The 18,098-nt window shown below is 37.0% G+C and overlaps 2 protein-coding genes across 8 annotated transcripts; one reads left to right on the top strand and one right to left on the bottom strand.

The window, feature by feature from the left end:
• Positions 1-1,367: 1,367 nt before the first annotated feature.
• On the top strand, positions 1,368-8,243 carry LOC136230497 (uncharacterized). Of its 5 annotated transcripts, none has more exons than XM_066019576.1 (8): positions 1,368-1,574; positions 1,662-1,718; positions 1,827-1,866; positions 1,960-3,866; positions 3,949-4,086; positions 5,411-5,774; positions 7,466-7,620; positions 7,907-8,243. In XM_066019576.1, the coding sequence occupies exons 4-6, from the start codon at positions 3,504-3,506 to the stop codon at positions 5,738-5,740; spliced, it is 831 nt and encodes a 276-aa protein (XP_065875648.1). In that variant the 5' UTR covers positions 1,368-1,574; positions 1,662-1,718; positions 1,827-1,866; positions 1,960-3,503; the 3' UTR covers positions 5,741-5,774; positions 7,466-7,620; positions 7,907-8,243. The 5 variants fall into 4 exon arrangements, with proteins under 5 accessions (XP_065875648.1, XP_065875653.1, XP_065875651.1 ...); XM_066019579.1 differs by lacking the exon at positions 7,466-7,620; XM_066019578.1 differs by lacking the exon at positions 7,907-8,243 and having other exon boundaries at positions 7,466-7,781.
• Positions 8,244-11,223: 2,980 nt separating this feature from the next.
• LOC136230238 (putative F-box/LRR-repeat protein At4g15060) lies at positions 11,224-17,450 on the bottom strand. 3 transcript variants are annotated; one of them, XM_066019244.1, is made up of 6 exons: positions 17,204-17,450; positions 17,032-17,100; positions 15,865-16,866; positions 15,636-15,782; positions 13,831-14,194; positions 11,224-11,488 (listed from the first exon to the last, which is right to left on the bottom strand). In XM_066019244.1, exons 1-5 carry the CDS (start codon positions 17,324-17,326, stop codon positions 13,865-13,867), a joined length of 1,671 nt encoding a protein of 556 aa, XP_065875316.1. In that variant the 5' UTR covers positions 17,327-17,450; the 3' UTR covers positions 11,224-11,488; positions 13,831-13,864. The 3 variants fall into 3 exon arrangements, with proteins under 3 accessions (XP_065875316.1, XP_065875317.1, XP_065875318.1); XM_066019245.1 differs by lacking the exon at positions 11,224-11,488 and adding an exon at positions 12,543-12,999; XM_066019246.1 differs by lacking the exon at positions 11,224-11,488 and adding an exon at positions 12,544-12,910.
• Between the last annotated feature and the right edge of the window lie 648 nt (positions 17,451-18,098).

An 18,098-nucleotide genomic window follows, 5' to 3' on the forward strand; every position in this document is an offset into this window, starting at 1 on the left:
TTGGAACTTCATATTCAATTTGCTGGTTTTTTTTGCTGGAACTTCTTTGAATTGCTGGAATATTCAATTACTTCCTTATTTTTTTAAAATTGATAAATGATGATTATATTCAATTAATTCCTTAGTTTTTAAAAATGGATAAAGGATGATTAAGATGGATAATCACCTCATCAACAGGTGAAAATTATCAAAATTATATATTAGTTTTGAGAGAAAGCAATGATTAAATGAAAAATAAATAAGGTAGAGAGAGGAGTTAGAGAGAGAAAGTAAGAGGGAAATGAGGGATAAGAGGGTATAAAAGTAATTGTAAATTAAATAGTCAAATTTTAACTTTTTAACCGGTCAAACCGCTGATGTGGCGCGTTGACCGGTTATTTTTACCTGCTGTATACCATAGTGATAGGTCACCTATAAGTTCGTACATATTAGTGAGACAAATTGAAGGTTGTACACCAAAGTGTGAAATAGGGTAAAGGTTATACATCATTGATGAAATTTACCCCTAATTTTGTTGTCTCTTCATCGTTTAATGAAGATTTTTATGAATTTAGGAATTTATATTAACGGATGCAATTAACTTATTTTATGTTCCTAATCAATATTCTTCTTCTTGAAAGTGGCAAGGTAGCTGCTACCAGTAGGGTGACTAATTTAACTAATTACATTCAAAATAAGACAATGACGTGATATATGTACAGCAGAGAGTGGTGGTAATGGAAGCGGGAGAGGAGAAGAACAGAATTTTTCTCCTACATTAACTTAATGAATTAAGAATTGCAGTTAGTGAAAACTAAATCTATTAAGGGGGTGTTTGGTTAGTTAAATTTAGATTATGGAATAGGAATAGGAATGAAATATTCCCTTATTTAATGTTTGAATAATCAAATATAATTTTGGAATGGGAATCTCATTATCCCATTTAGAGGTTCTACAATTTTATGTTTATTTTTTAAATAAATTATACTCCTTTTGTTTCATATTATATGTTTTTCTAGTGAATTGTAGAGAAATTAAAAATATTAGAAAAAAAAGCATTGTTGCATCTCATTTATTGATTCCACTGTTTATTTATTTTATGATAAATCTATTATTCAAATTAATCTCCATAAACACATGTTTTATAGCAGAACAAATGTGACTTAATGTATATTAATCATATTAAAATGACATGTATTATGAAACAAAAAAATCTTTAGAAAAACATGTAATATAAAACGAAATGAGTATTTAGTAAATCGTGTATATTTGATATTAGTTTGGGAAAAAATTTACGAAATGAGGTTGGTATATCCATGGAGATCCTATTACCTATTGGTATGGGGATGTGGACAATTTTATTCCATTTTTCTCAACGGGCGGGATAAGGAATCCCCATGGATGGAGATGGAATTGCTCACCCCATCCCCCAACCCGCCTAATGTAACTCTAAATATATATTTAGAGTTATAACCTTTTATCATATTAATATATATGTATATATAAAGGAAAAACCTCGAAGGACAAAAACCCTCTCCAATTCCTGTTCTGCTACGTCGCCAGCAGCCGTGAGCGACGGAATCCGACGGAATATGGTGTGTGATTTATGCCTCTTTTTTATGTATTTATTTTGGATTTTCTTTTCAGCTTTATGTATTCATTTATTTACTTACTTATTTCAGGTTAGAGTTAAACGCCAAAATACAGAAGTGGATGATGCTCAACCCAACAAAACTCAGGTTCCAAATCCACAATGAATAACTGCTAAACAATTGGATTGATGTTATTATTTTTATTCCTAATTCACTATTTCTCTTGCTAATTCATATTTTATTTCTGGGTGGTAGAGAACTGAAGAGTTTCCTATTACGATTGGAGTGCATCAAGGTTCCGCACTAAGCCCATTTCTTTTTGCCATCGTTATGGATGAACTAACAAGTTCACTTCAAGATGGTATACCATGGTGCATGTTGTTTGCAGATGATATTGTGTTGGTCGATGAGACGAAAGAAGGAGTGGAGAGGAAGTTGGAACTATGGAGACAAACTCTCGAATCTAGAGGCTTTAAGTTGAGCCGAAGTAAGACAGAATATTTGGAGTGTAAGTTTGGCGGCCATAGGAGTAGGGAGGCAGGGACAATCACCCTAGATGGGAGAGTTGTTCAGGCCTCGGATTGCTTCCGGTATTTAGGATCTATTATCCAAACGGATGGAGAAGTAGATGGAGATGTTGCTCATAGGATTAAAGCTGGTTGGTCGAAGTGGAAGAGTGCTACGGGTTTCCTTTGTGACCCCGGCATGCCTAATAGATTGAAGGGAAAATTCTACCGGACGGCAATTAGACCAGCATTGTTATATGGTACGGAGTGTTGGGCAGTGAAACACTTCCACATCCATAAGATGTCGGTGGCGGAGATGCGTATGTTGAGATGGATGTGTGGTCATACGAGAAAGGATCGGGTGCGTAATGAAATAATTAGGACAAAAGTAGGGGTCACATCTATTGAGAATAAAATGAGAGAAAATCGACTAAGGTAGTTTGGCCATGTGAGACGTAGAGCGCTTGATGCGCCGGTTAGGAGAACCGAAGAGTGGCAAAGGGATGTAGTGGTGAGGGGTAGGGGAAGACCTAAGCAAACTTGGAGGAGGGTGATCGAGAGTGATATGAGTTTACTGGGAATTGAGGAAAATATGGTAGTGGATAGGACGGAGTGGAGGGAGCGAATTTGTGTCGCTGACACGACTTGATATCACGGTTTTTATATGATGGTTCATGTTAGCCGACCCCGAATCATTTCGGGACTAAGGCTCTGTTGTTGTTGTTGTTGTTGTTGTTGTTGTGGTAGAGAACTGAATATGGTGTTGATTTCATTAGCAAACTGCCTGATGAACTTCTCCACAAAATTTTATCTTATCTTAGTTTAAGAGAGATTGTGCGAACATCTATTTTGTCACGCAGATGGAGATATGTCTCAGTATATAAATCTTTGCTCAGGTTTAATTGGAAAGAGATGTTTAATAAACCTTTGCCCAGGTTTAAATGGAAAGGGATGTTTAGTAAGGAGGTAGCAAATTGGTATGCAAAAAAGAAACATTGCGTGGTTTTTGAAGAAAAAATTAGGAGAGGAATAAACGAGTACATACGGTTTTATAAGGGCGATAAGATACACTCGTTTGAGGTCAATTTCCGTTGTTGTAGTAAGAAGCAGATTTATTGTAGAGCCATGGGCTATGATGGTTTTGATAATCATGATATTGGTTTTGATGTTGAGGTTGATGGATGGATTAAGTTTGCACTCAGCAAATGTGTCGAAAGTTTAACATTGTTTGCAGACTGTCCATTTGATTGTTGCAAAAACTGTTACTTCTTATTGAGGAAATATATTTTCAGGATTGAGCTTTTTGATGGTACGGCAATAAGCTTGAAACATCTTAAGTTGAATTTTTGCGAATTACGATCAAATTTTACCAACCAATTCAGTTCATTAGAATAAGGTGGATTGTCTAGCTAGGAACCTGGAAAACATGTTGCCATTTTTGGGGAATCTTAAAATCTTAGAGATTAGTAATTCAATTCTCCCTAAAAAATTAAGTTTCGACTCATTACCTCTACTACGTAAATTCTTGGTTTACAGACCGATATTATTAGAGGAAATTGAGCTGTCAAAGCCATACCTGGTTGAATTAAAGTGTTTAGATGGTCGTCGCGATCCGGTAGATCTAGCTTCTGATATCAATTCGCCTATCAAGTGTAACTTCAGTGGAGCTCCTAAACTGACATCTTTATCATACATGGTACCAAGCGTTGAAATGAATGTCATGTTCACTGATATTTCACAGCAGAATCCCGAGTTAAGGAATCTTACGGTTGTCATCTTGAATGATTGGGTATGTTTTTAAATTGAAAAAATGATGGGAAAAGTGAGTTTTTAGTTTCTAATTTAATGGTTTCTCACCATGATTTTTACAGTTCAATTGGACACCGATTTGGACGTTTAGCCAAGTGACACACCTGAAGCTACGATTTTTCAAGCCCTCATATTTCAGCTTTGTTAGGGCTATGGCAATCCTGAAAGCTTTTCCCAATCTTCGTGTTTTTCGATTGATAGTAAGTGAGAAACAACTATTTCTTTCGGGCTATTTATTTATTTATATCATGCTTAATGATGTTTAGCCTAAGTACCCTTTTATTTATCCAAACTTCCATTGATGGATTAGCATAAAAAGAAAGCTATTAGTATTTTGTGTGTATGAATCTAAACTATCTTCCTGGTGATTGTTTTTTTCGGCTTCAAATTCATTGCATTCTTCATGCTGTAGTTTTCGTGTGTTGCCCCCATAGTTATTAATGGCACGCCAGGGGCAGTGTTTAGCGCCTTAGGCTTTGATTGGATGGAAGGTTTTGAAGGGTAATTAAAGGGAGGGTAGGGAAGGGTTAGTGGAAACCTTGTTTGGAAGATTAAAAAATTGGAGGGTAAGGGTTAATGAAGGGTTTTGAAGGGTTCAAAATCAATAGATTTTTAATGGATTTTCAACCCACCAAATCGGTGGGTTTTGAAGGGTTTTAATGAACCATTCCCTTTCTCCCAAACAAGGGTAAGGGTAATACCCTCTCTCCCTCTCCTTCCCCTTCCTTACCCTTCTCTACCCTCCCTTTAATTACCCTTCAAAACCTCTCATCCAATCAAAGCCTTAACATACTCATGGCGTGTGCCAGGGGCGGCATTGTGCGCCAAGATGCAGTTGGCAAAGACGCGCCATGGTGAAATAGGTGCATTTTTTCAGGCTTTTTAGTTCTAGCCAGAAATAGAGAAGAATTCGATTTTGACCCACTCAACATTACAAAAACTATAAAGATGATAATCTAACATTGGGTATAGTTACTAAGGATGCTAGAGTTGAAGAAAGTGCATATAATACTAGAGTAGGAAAAGGAGCTGAAGTATCATTGTCTAGTTTTCGAGGAAAAGCTCCTGCCCCAATAGTGTGTGTATTATGAGATAAGAGATTTCGATTTATTTTTGAGCTGCGTTATTATTTGAATGCTCTGCCATATACACTTTTGGTAGTGAATAACTAATGAAATTCATGAAGGCTCACACTAAACATACTGATGGTGTGCGCCAGGGGCAGCATTGTGCGCGTAGATGCAGTTGTCAAAGACGCGCCATGGTGCACTCAGACTTTGACCCACTCAACATTACAAAAACTATAAAGATGATAATCTTGTCATGGAACCGATTGAACTAAAAGCTGGAACTTATAATTAAGGCAATCATATATCTTATATTAATCTCTGACACAATCCCCACACTCAAATGCCCCTTGGGCTTGCAGCGTGCACAACATAGGCCCATCCCGCCATTTGTTTTTAATTCCACAAATTAATGAGGTTGCCAGGACTCGAACTGAATATTGTGTGATGATTGCAGATGAATTGTACGGAGGACCTTAAAGAAGAAACGGAAGGAGGGCATGATCTTTCATATGTACCTAAATATCTAGAGGACTTTTCATTTTCTTACTTTCATTGCAGCAAGTTGCAAATGCAGTTTGCCAAGTACTTGCTGAAATATGCAAGTGCTCTTAAGAAGATGTCCATCTTAATCGAACCCAAAAAATCCGAATATTATTTTGCTAAAGGACGATATCGTAGGATGACTTATTGGAGTGCTGCTAATACACTGCAGAAATTGGACAGACGCAATATTCTGGATGTCCAAACGTCTGAAGAAATCACTTTTGGGTCATTTTCTCTTTGATTAACTGCCAAGCTATCAGAAATGTTGCAGACAGGTAAGTTCTTCTAATTGCCATTAGACTCTTAAAATGATCTGTATCCCACCATATAACTGGTGAAATTATATTGGCTAAGTCGGTGAGTATATACAAGTTAATAGGGATATAAATGGGGGGATTCCCTGTTGGTGATCCGTCTCGACTGGGACAGCGAATCCTCGATAAGAATCCCTATAGGATGGGGATCAGGATAGTTTTGTCCCCGTGGTGAGGATGGGGCGGGGATGAGAAAGGTATCCTCACTCGTGCGTCCCCCTCTGTTAATTCCTAATAGGGGATCCCCGACTATTCCCCATGATAATTGATATTTTGGGATGATTTAAGTGCATTTTAATTTGGTGATTGGTTGTCTTCCATTTTTAGTTTTTTGTGGTTTGGAAAATCTGAAAATGATTGTTGATGTTTGGTATTATTAGCTACCGCTTCATAAAACTTGTAGGCTTTACTATTTTTTTTTAAACATAATCGGTGATTCTCTATGGGGAAAAAGTTTTTGGAACATCTGTAAACAGAGAATGGTATCTCGCAGGGACGGGGTTGGAGACAAATCTGTCCCGTCAAACTCGTGGGTACAGGGATGGGGAATCCCCGACTACTCGGGGAACGGGGATGGAAAATGCATTCTCTGCGCCTCCCTGCCCCGTTTACATCCCTACCAGTTAAAAAGAATTATCAGACCTGTGTCAAAGTATATGGTGCTAAAAATGGCATTCGTAATTTCTTTTTCTTTTTTTTCGTAGCAGATACCTGATTTGAATCCATTTTAGACTATAACTAAGTAGTAGGGGTGTTAATGAGCCACATTGGTTCGCAAACTATTCGATCTCGGCTCGAGATTGGGATCGACTCGAGATATTCACGAGCCAAGCTGAGCTTCCTTAAAGTTTGGCTCAATTGATTTTTTAATTGCTATATTTTTTTTGTCAGTTTTATTTTATATGTTAAATTTGTTGTAAACTTAAAACTACATATGATTGTAGACACTTTATGTTAAATTTGAATTTGTTAGCAACTATATTTCTTTAATGGGTTAATACACATATTTGCCCCTGTGTTTTTGCGGAAAAACAGATTTACCCTTAAATCAAATAAACCCACAAAACTATCCCTGAATTTTCCATAAACCTGCAATTATACCCTAATCTCACAGAGCTGCTAAACGACGATGACATCAAACCTTCTTGTCTCCAAAAAAAGTGGAGGGCGACAATCAAAATTCATTTGGTTTCTTATTGTTTTCTATTGCTATTGCTTTTGGATTAATTAGGAGGTTTAGACGCCATTTTATTAGGTTGATTGAGCTTTTATGAAAATGAATTTTGATCAATCTGTTCTTCTAACTTGCTTTAATCGAAATTGAATGTGCATATTTTTTTCTGTTTGTGATTGGTTGTTCTTTTCTGAAGTTTTTCTGGAGATAAGAAGGTTTGATGTCATCGCCGTTTAGTAGCTCCGTCAGATTAGGGTATAATTGCAGATTTATGGGAAATTCAGGGATAGTTTTGTGGGTTTATTTGATTTAAGGGCAAATCTGTTTTTCCGAAAAAACACAATGGCAAATATGTGTATTAACCCTTCTTTAATTTTGTTTAAATTTGTTCTCAATTGTATGTTAAATTTGTTTCAAGTTTAAATTTGGTGTTTCTTTCATTAGAAAGCTGAAATTTAATAATAAAATGTTAAATCAGGTACAATGAATAAATTGAAATTGAGCCGTTCGCGGGTCGAGCTTGAACCGACCCTAAAATCATAGGCTCGTTGAGCTTCAAGCTTAAAAAATCCAGACTCTGACAAGTTTCGAGCTTGATCTTTTCGATTCTCGAGCCGAGCGTTCCTAGGTTCGGTATGTCTTGACAGTTTAAAAATGCTACATGTTATGCTTGATGTCACATCTAGATCCACTATGCCTTGACAGTTGACACTTAAACATATGCTTGGTTACTTCAGCTTAGCTCTTCTAGTGTGTTGCGATTAGCAGTCATTAATCACAAACGTTGAGACGTCAACGGGATAAACGCTAATATTTGTTTATAGCTCACGGGATAAATAGTGCTTTCCTCAAATTATTGCATATATTGTATCAAGAGTCTCAGCTAATGATATATAATCTTTTATGTCAATTTTTTCAGGCGACTCGAAACCTTTCAAGTAAAGATTACAGCGAATATGAAAAGAAATATTCATGCCAAAAGATCCCAATGCCACAGTCACCATTCCGGTGTGTTTGTCATCTGGACATTTCATACAGAAAAATCACTGGAACATTGATGTGACAATTATGTTGGAAATGACTAACTTTTATGTATGAGATGATAATAAGTTGTTTCTGACATGGTTGTCTCGTCACTATTCCGGTGATTGTTTGTCTAAACTTGGTTTGAATGTTTGCTAGGTAGGCATATTTAGACAATTTTAGTGAAAAAGTTTGTGGAGGAAATTTCTAACTTGTATTTGTGAATTTTTAAATTGTGGAGATATCGATAGTTCTCTTATAAGTCCGTGGCCTTGAAACTTTTCAGATTTTTATACTGCAGTTACTTCTGCTCTCTAAACTTTTTTTTGTCAAAAAAGAACAAAATATAGAAGATTTTCATAGCTCTCTTCAATCCAAATTTTAACACTGATGTCATATAAACTTAGCTAAACACTATATTTCTTGCGGTATGGAGTGAAATGTTAAACACTCTGAAAAGCGGAGCAAAAGAACTGCATTTGATTATTGTTAGAGTATAAGTCAATGTAATTAATGAATAACATGTCTAGGGTTGCTGAAAGGCTGTTGGGGCATGCTTAGGCTGCTAGTAGGGTCAGTATGTCTCATTGACTGTAGGAGTAATATCAGGAGCTACTACTTGTATATATATCTGTGTATTGTTCCCAAGTAAAATATATCAATGTAGCATCTTACTCTACATGGTATCCCATGGATTTCTCTGTATTTTCATGGTCTGTTACAATTAGCAACCCTTCGATAAGTTATCTCACGATATCGTCCTTTAGATTTGATTAAGATAGACATATTCTCAGGAACTAAAACTGCATTTGCAACTTGCTGCAATCATAGTAAGAAAATGAAAAACCCTAACAAAGCTGAAATGTGAGGACTTGTAGCTTCAGGTGTGTTGCTGTCCAATTGAACTCTGAGAAACTAAAAATTCACTTTTCCCATCATTTTTTCAATTAAAAACGTACCTAATCATTCAAGATGACAACCGTAAGATTCCTTAACTCAGGATTTTACCGTGAAATATCAGTGAACATGACATTCATTTCAGCAGTTTTGATCACATGCACCGTTAGATCTAGGCTTATTAGAATCCTAAGGTGGAGATTCAAAGCATCATGAGGCTTAGATTTAATAAGCCTATATCTAACGGTGAATGAGCAAATTCACTTGCTCATTAAGGTGCATGTGAAAATTCCTGTCATTTCAGTGCTTGGTAACATGATAGATAAAGATGTTAGTTTAGGAGTTACACTTGACAGGCCAATTGATATCATAAGCTAAATAGTTTCGCCAGCGCTAAAGCCACCAAATCGTTGTAGTGAAAATAGCTAGCCAATGAGAGGGTAGTGGTGCCGCCTGTTACGGAGAGAGTGTAAAAGGGGGGAAATCGATGTAATTCCAATGTATGAAATCGATGTAATTCCAATGTATGTAATGGGGGAGCGTGTATAAGTGAAATGGGGGAGAGTTTGGATGTAAAGTCGGGGAGAGTGTGTGCGCAATCGGGGGCAGTGGTGAATGGAACGTTGTAACGTCTATTGCCCTTAGGCCTCGCCTTGGTGTAAGAAACACTATAGGGGGAGGACTAATCTCTCCGGGACTTGACACTAGAATAGACCTAGGATCTTCCCCTCTCCCCCCCTACCGCTACTGACGGTGTAACATTCAGGTTTTACGATTAATAAAATCGATCATCATTATTCATATACCTTTCTGTGATTCTGTTGCCTATTGTTATGTATGGTCTATGTGGCTTGTCTGTGTGATGTTAATGTGAATGCTTGCCCTATATTTTTTCCCCTAGTGTGATTCTGTTGCCTATTGTTATGTATGGTCTATGTGGCTTGTCTGTGTGATGTTAATATGAATGCTTGCCCCGGTATATAGCTTGTTCCTAACCCGTATATGTGCCTATTGCAGATATTGTGAGGCATAACTCTTCGCTAGCTTACCTTCTGAGAAAAAGTAAGTGGCACACGGTGTCAAAGAGTGGCCCCGTGATAGGTGGTACCAGAGCGGAAATCGATAGATGGGAAAGCACAATTGTTTGTCTCGAGCCTAGGAGGGCAGTGCATCTCGAGCCTAGGAGGGCAGTGCATCTCTCAACCATTGTTTGTCTCCTACCAGACTACTTTTGCAGCTTCCTCAATGAAGTACTTGCATTAGAGCCTGGGATGGGGGTGCATCTCTATTCCATTGTCTCTTCCTGTAAGACAATGTTTGCAACTTCCTCAACGAAGTATTAGCCTTCGCGCCTAGGAGAGTGGTGCATCTTGTCACGGGCCAAGTCCGAGCCAGACCAAAACCCTTGTGTGGAACCTCAACTTTCCTCAAATCTCGGTCAGCCAACTCCTACCGAAGGGGTCTATCCCTCTTTAAGCGTTATGTCCATGCATATGTTGGTATTCCGTCCCGGAGGGTCTCTCTGTGATTAAACCTCACCCTAGAATGGGCACGAACTATGGGCTCTCGACGGTCCCATAGAATCCATAGAATTCCCCTTTATGGAGACATATGTCTCCTTCGCAAAGGACGTATACCTGACTCTCCTGTCCCTAGTGGACGAGGGTGGATCATTTAAACCAGTTCCAACTACTGATCTAGGGGTGGCGGAAATCCAACGCCAGAATAATCATTGTCCTCTATAGTGTTCCTTATACTAACTCAACGTATGTTGATACGTTCCATTCATCACTCCCTACCAAAACCTTCTCGTAAGTTTGCCAAATCTTGGAGTTGAGTTTGCTATGGCCAAACTCCCCCCTTACACATCTCTGCTTTTGCAGCTTTTTCAACGAAGTACTTGCTTTAGAGCCTAGGATGGGGCGTACCCTCAACCATTGCTTGTCATCCCTAAACTGCTTTTGTAACTTCCTCAGTGAACTGCAATTCTATCTCCAGTGCGCATAATCACAACATTTTGCTTTGTTAATTTAAAAACAATAAAAAAATTATTTGCCAAGAAGAAATTTGGATTGAAGAGAGCTTTGCAATTAGACAAGAATACAAATTGAAAGTTCAGGGAGCAATTGAAATTTCGAGCCAAGTACAACGAGCATCAGTTGTATTAAGCTTATAGAATACATGCAATTTGCATAAGCTCCTGGATTAAACACTCTTCTAGTTTTAATATTCATAAAAATTGAGTTTAACAATTTTATGATATTAAAATGTGTAATAAAAAACTTCATGAATAATTCTAATTATAGAGAGAAAATATCACAGTTAACATTATTGAACTCCATTTATCACATAAGCATAATCAATAACCAAAATTTCAACAAGGGCAGTAAAGAATTTAGGCAAAGTACCAAAAAAAAAATATATCGTGGGATTGGGATCTTTTGGCATCAATATTTCTTTTGGCTAACTTAAGACATGCAAATGCTTTACCAATGGTGACTGTGGCATTGGGATCTTTTGGCATCAATATTTCTTTTCCTAATCGCTGTAATCTTTACTTCAAATCCAGATTTCATGTCGCCTGAAAAAAATTTGACAAAACAGATTATATATATCGTTAGCACTCTTGATACAATAGATGCAATAGTTTGAGGAAAGCACTATTTAGCCCGTGAGCTATAAAAAATATTAGCGTTTATCTTCTGACCTATTAGGACTATAAGAATATGTTTGCTCCCTGATCTATTATTTTCTGAAATTAACCCTCAATGTAAAACAATCAATCACATTTGGTAAAATTTAAACAGATTTTCACTGCATAGGAGACCCGTCCAATGTTTGTTTTTAATGACCGCTAATCGCAACACAAATGTTATAATATTTCAACAATCTACTTAGTTGCCTAGAAACAGCCTAATGAGATAGTTTAAGGGCCCCTCACCCACCGGTCGAATCTAAGGTTTGGAACCCTGGTCAACTACCTACTTCTCTCTCGATTTGGTTGATCGCAAGCAAGCACAACTTGCTCTTTGCTTGACCCAGCTCAAAAAATTCCACGCCTCAGTTTTCAAATAATATTTCACATCCGAATACCACTTATTTCTCCGCTTCTACACCCTTAGAAAACATCAGTACTTCTCCACCTGACCAGCAATAATTTCGTGTGCAATTTAACGGGTTTCTTACTTTCTTTACATCTGCACTCATTTTCATCTAAACTAGACTAAATGTGATTGATAGATATACGTCAGGAACCAAATGTGATTGATTGCTATACGTCGACGAGGGATCAATGTCACAAAATAATAGGATAAGAGGCAAACACAAGCATCTTTAATAGGTCAGTGGCCAAAAAATACTCTAAGCAGTACTACTTAAGGTTGTCAACGAGCCAAACCTATACCAAACCTAGGAAGGCTAGGCTCGGCTCGAGAATCAAAAAGATCAAGCTTGGCTCGAGCTCGAAGCTCGTTGAGCTTGGATTTTTTAAGCTCGGCTCGAGCTCAGGATAAGTTCAGCTCGAGCTCGAAGTTTGACGAGCCTATAATTTTAGGCTCCGTTAAAGCTCGACATAACTCAAGAAAAGCTCGCAAATGGTTCAATTTTAATTTATTCATTGTCCCTGATTTAGCATTTTATTATTAAATTTCAGCTTTCTAACGAAGGAAACACCAAATTTAAACTTAAAACAAATTTAACATACAATTGACAACAAATTTAAACAAAATTATAAGATTAAAGAAATCTAGTTGCTAACAAATTCAAATTTAATATAAAGTCTACAATTATATAGTTTTAAATATAAAAAATCAATCGAGCCTGCTCGCGAGCTTTCGAGCCGAACCTAAGGAAGCTCAGTTCGGCTCGTTAATGTCTCAAGCCGAGCTCTTTGCTTGACCCGGCTCAAAAAATTCCACGCCTCAGCTTTCAAATAATATTTCACATCCGAATACCACTTATTTCTCCCCTTCTACACCCTTAGAGAACATCAGTACTTCTCCACCTGACCAGCAATAATTTCATGCGGGTTTGATCATGGGACATATATCAGTACAGTAGATATACTCATGTGCCCAACTCCAAATCTAGCAACTAGCGAAACAAAAACTCAACTTCCATATTTGTGGCATAAAAAAGAAGTAGACCAAAATATTAACATAATTGCATAGTACTACTTAGGGGTGTCAACGAGCCGAACCGATACCAAACCTAGGAAGGCTAGGCTCGGCTCGAGAATCAAAAAGATCGAGCTTGGCTCAGGCTCGAAGCTCGTTGAGCCTGGATTTTTTTTAAGCCCGGGTCGAGCTCGGGATAAGTTCAGCTCAAGCTCGAAGTTTGACGAGCCTATAATTTTAGGCTTGGTTCGAGCTCGACACAAGATCGACTCAAGAAAAGCTCGCGAGTGGTTCGATTTTAATTTATTCATTGTCCCTTATTTAGCATTTTATTATTAAATTTCAGCTTTCTAACGAAGGAAACACCAAATTTAAACTTAAAACAAATTTAACATACACTTGACAACAAATTTAAACAAAATTATAAGATTAAAGAAATCTAGTTGCTAACAAATTCAAATTTACCATAAAGTCTACAACCATATAGTTTTAATATATAAAAAATCAATTGAGCCTGCTCGCGAGCTTTCGAACCGAACCTAAGGAAGCTCAGTTCGGCTCATTAATGTCTCAACCCGATCCCGAACTCAAGCCGAGCTCAAATAGTTTGCGAATCACCATGGCTCATTAACACCCTACTACTTATTTATGGTCTAAAATGGATTCAAATCAGGTCATTTTTAGCATCATATACTTTCAACAGGTCTGATAATTGTTTGCAGACTTGTATATATATACTAAACTCAGTTCACCAATAATTTTACACACAGATCATTTTAAGAGTCTAATCGCGATTAGGAGAACTTACCTGTCTGCAACATTTCTGATAGCTTGGCAGTTAATCAACGAGAAATGGACCCAAAAATGATTTCTTCAGACGTTTGGACATCCAGAATATTGCGTTTGTCAAATTCCCGCAGTGTATTAGCAACACTCCAATAAGTCATCCCACGATATCGTCCTTTATAAAAAGGATATTGGGATCCTTTAGGGTCGATTAAGATGGACATCTTCTCAAGAGCACTTGCATATTTCAGCAAATACTCGGCAAACTGCATTTGCAACTTGCTGCAATGGAAGTAAGAAAATGAAAAGTCCTCGAGATATTCAGGTACATATGAAAGATCATGCTCTTCTTCCGTTTCTTCTTTAAGGTCCTCCTTACAATGCATCTGCAATCATTACACAATGTTCGCATAGTTGTTAAAGGCGTCGTGGAGCCTAGGCTCAAGGCGCAGGGCGAGGCACATAAAATAAAATAAAGATATATACTCTTTTACTAGTTAAGAGTAAACCAAAAAAAAAAAAAAACACTTAAAAACATAATACTAAATCATAAATGTCAAAAACACCAAATTAAGTTCATACTTCATAAAGATACGAACATATTCTTAACGTCTTAACCTAAAGTACCTAACTATAACTGATGCTACTAAACTAATAACCATTCATTGTCAATCAAAAAGAACACACAACAAAAACTAATAATCATCATCATCAAGATCATCCTCCAAACTAATATCGTCCTCTCCATAGTCTCCTCCACTGTCAAAATTTGTTCTTCCCTGGAGTGGAGGGGACTTCGTTCTGTACGTGACTCTTCTCCTAACCTTTCTCTATTCTTTATATATTTAATTATGACTACGACTCTTCATATTCTTATTTAAATTAAGGGTTAAGATTAATCTGATTTAAGTTAGATTAGTGGTTGAGATTAATAAAGCAGTTACTTAAAAAACAAAACTGTAAAAATAAAAAACATGTAAAAGAAACCTATGTAAAAGAAACCTAAGTAAAACTGTCAGGCGCATCAGGCTCCAGGCTCCAAGGCGCGAGTGAGGCGCACAAGGCGAGAGCCTTTTGTACAGCGCCTCAATTTCAAGGTTCAAGGCTCAAAACCTTGAGCCTTGCTCGAGGTGCGCCTTTAACAACTATGAACGTTCGATGTCAAATACCAACAGTCGGCTAGTCCCATCCTTCTCACTCACATTAAAGGTTAAATTCTGTCTTCTCCAGAAAGATTCATACTTCAATCCTACGCTAGAAGATGATACTTTAGCCCTTTTTCCTACTCTATTATTATATGCACTTTCTTCAACTCTGGCATCCTTACTAACTAAATCCCATGTTAGATTATCTTCTTTATAGTTTTTGTAATGTTGAGTTGGTCGAGGTCGAATTCTTCCCTATTTCGGGCTAGAACTAAAATGCCTAAAAAGTGCACCTATTTCACCATGGCGTGCCTTTGCCAACTGCATCTTGGCGCACAATGCCGCTCCTGGCACGCGCCAGGGAGACTGCACCCCCCATCAGTATGTTAAAGCGCTAAGCACCGTCCCTGGTGTGCCATGCACCATAGGCGTGCCATTAATAACTATGGGGGCAACACACGAAAACTACAGCACGAAGAATGCAATGAATTTGAAGCCGAAAACAATCACCAGGAAGATAGTTTAGATTCATACACTTGACAAAATACCAATACGTTTCTTTTCATGCTAATCCACCAATGGAAGTTTGGATACATAAAAGGGTACTTAGGCTAAACATCATTAAGCATGATATAAATAAATAAATAAATAGCTCCAAAAGAAATAGTTGTTTCTCACTTACTATCAATCGGAAAACACGGAGATTGGGAAAAGCTTTCAGGATTGCCATAGCCCTAGCAAAGCTGAAATATGAGGACTTGAAAACTCGTAGGTTCAGGTGTGTCACTTGGCTCAACGTCCAAACATTTCTTGTTGGTGTCCACTTGAACTGTGAAAAATCATGGTGAGAAACCATCAAATTAGAAACTAAAAATTCACTTTTCCCATCATTTTTTCAATTAAAAACATACCCAATCATTCAAGATGACAACCGTAAGATTCCTTAACTCGGGATTCTGTCGCGAAATATCAGTGAACATGACATCCATTTCAGCGATTGGTACCATGTAAGATAAAGATGTCAGTTTAGGAGCTCCACTGAAGTTACACTTGACAGGCCACTTGATATAATAAGCTAGATCTTCCGGATTGCCACGACCATCTAAACACTTTAATTCAACCAGATATGGGCTTGACAACTCAATTTCCTCTAATGATTTCGTTCTGTAAGCCAAGAATTTACGTAGAAGAGGTAATGAGACAAGACTTAATTTTTTAGGAAGAATTGAATTACTAATCTCTAAGGTTTTAAGATTTCCCAAAAATGGCAACATGCTTTCCAAGTTCCTAGCTAGACAATTCACATTATCTAAGCTAAGGGTTTCCAATGAGCTGAATTGGTTTGTAAAATTTGGTCCTAATTCGCAACACTTCAACTTAAGATGCTTCAAGCTTATTGTCATACCATCAAAAAGCTCAATCCTGAAAATGTATTCAAAAACAAAGTTCCTTGGTAAGAAGCAATGGTTTTTGCAACAATCAAATGGACAATCTGCAAACAATGTTAAACTTTCGACGCATTTGTTGAGTGCAAACTTAATCCATCCATCAACATCAGCAGCACCATCAAAACCATCATAACCCAAATCTCTAAAACAAATCGACTTGTTACTACAAAAACAAAATTTAAACGAGTGTATCTTATCGCCCCTATAAAACCGTATGTAATCATTTACTGCTCTCCTAATTTTTTTTTCAAAAACCATGCAAGGTTTTCCTTTTGCATTCAAATTCCAATTTGTAAACATCTCATTCCAACTAAACCGGAGAAAGGGTTTATAGGCTGAGATATATCTCCATCTACTTGACAAAATAGATGTTCTCACAACGTCTCTTAAACTAGCGTAAGATAAAATTTCGTGGAGAAGCTCATCTGGCAGTTTGCTAATGAAATCAACACCATCTTCAGTTCTCTACCACCCAAAAATAAAATATGAATTAGCAAGAGAAATAGTGAATTAGGAAGAAAATAATAACTTTGGATAAAATCAATCCAATTCTTCAGCACTTATTCATTGTGGATTTAGAATTTGACGATACTCAAATGTGTATCATTTGAAATGTAAATTGAAGCAAACCTGAGTTTTCAGGTTGAATTGGTTGGGTTGAGCATCATGCACTTCTTTATTTTGGTGTTTAACTCTAACCTGAAATAAATAAGTAAATAAATGAATACATAAAGCTGAAAAGAAAATCCAAAATAAATGCATAAAAAAGAGCCATAAATCACACATCAGGGAGAAAACTAACCTGAGAATCGGAATCCATAGAAGGATTGGAAAATTCATCAATTTCACTGACAGTCATATCTTCTCCTCCTCCTCCTCCTCCTTCTTCTTCTTCCTGTTCGTCAAAGTCTTCGTCAAGGTCCATCCTTTTAGTTTTCCAGTCGCAAACGGCTAACTCCGTCGGATTCCGTCGCTCACGGCTGCTGGCGACGTAGCAGAACAGGAATTAGAGAGGGTATTTGTCCTTCGGGGTTTTTCCATGCGTTAATTTCAAATAAAATTACGTGGTTGCAAAATCTTTTTTTTTCAAATCCGTACTTGTTTGACAAAATTTAGTTTCGTTGGATAACAAAAAAAAAATGAATTAAATTATATTTTAATTTTTAGGTTTAAGCTCATTTAGGTTATTTTGTTACGAGAGAAAAAATTAATATTTAGAGAAATAAAATTTTAAAAATGATGTTTTTAAAAGATAAAAAAATATAGTTTCAGTGTATATATGATATTAAACAACTTTAATTCATGAAAAATTTCATTTTGAGATCGTTATCAAATTTAAAAAAACAAAAATTTTGCCAATTACTTATAGACCTGGACATAGGTCGAGCTAGGTTAAGTCGGGCCGGGTTTAGACCTGGTCTGTCGGGCTTTTAATAAAATCTGACTAGCCAAAGCCCAGCCCAGCCCGCAATAAATTGAGTCAGGCTCGGGCTGGGCTCGGGCCTAAAATATGAATCTCAAGTCAGCTCGTTCAAGCTCATCTGGATATTAAAAAAATACAATTAAAATATCACACCAACGTTTCTTAATAAAAAATAATACACACAACATAATACTTAATAAGTTTGGAAAAAATCTAATAAACTAATTGTCTATTGGTGGTAAGGTAAGGATATATCATCTTATAAAAAAAATAT

Source organism: Euphorbia lathyris, chromosome 5, assembly GCF_963576675.1.
Source record: "Euphorbia lathyris chromosome 5, ddEupLath1.1, whole genome shotgun sequence".
Classification (NCBI taxonomy): Eukaryota; Viridiplantae; Streptophyta; class Magnoliopsida; order Malpighiales; family Euphorbiaceae; genus Euphorbia; species Euphorbia lathyris.

What these genes read in the sequence shown, in the direction of transcription:
- LOC136230238 (XM_066019244.1), bottom strand. Translation starts at nt 17,326, where the DNA reads ATGGACCTTGACGAAGACTTTGACGAACAGGAAGAAGAAGAAGGAGGA. An exon ending in TTGTCATCTTGAATGATTGG is followed by an intron (nt 15,783 to 15,864) that starts GTATGTTTTTAA and finishes GATTTTTCACAG; the next exon opens with TTCAAGTGGACACCAACAAG. An exon ending in TCCGTGTTTTCCGATTGATA is followed by an intron (nt 14,195 to 15,635) that starts GTAAGTGAGAAA and finishes TAATGATTGCAG; the next exon opens with ATGCATTGTAAGGAGGACCT.
- LOC136230497 (XM_066019576.1), top strand. Translation starts at nt 3,504, where the DNA reads ATGTTGCCATTTTTGGGGAATCTTAAAATCTTAGAGATTAGTAATTCA. An exon ending in TTGTCATCTTGAATGATTGG is followed by an intron (nt 3,867 to 3,948) that starts GTATGTTTTTAA and finishes TGATTTTTACAG; the next exon opens with TTCAATTGGACACCGATTTG. An exon ending in TTCGTGTTTTTCGATTGATA is followed by an intron (nt 4,087 to 5,410) that starts GTAAGTGAGAAA and finishes TGATGATTGCAG; the next exon opens with ATGAATTGTACGGAGGACCT.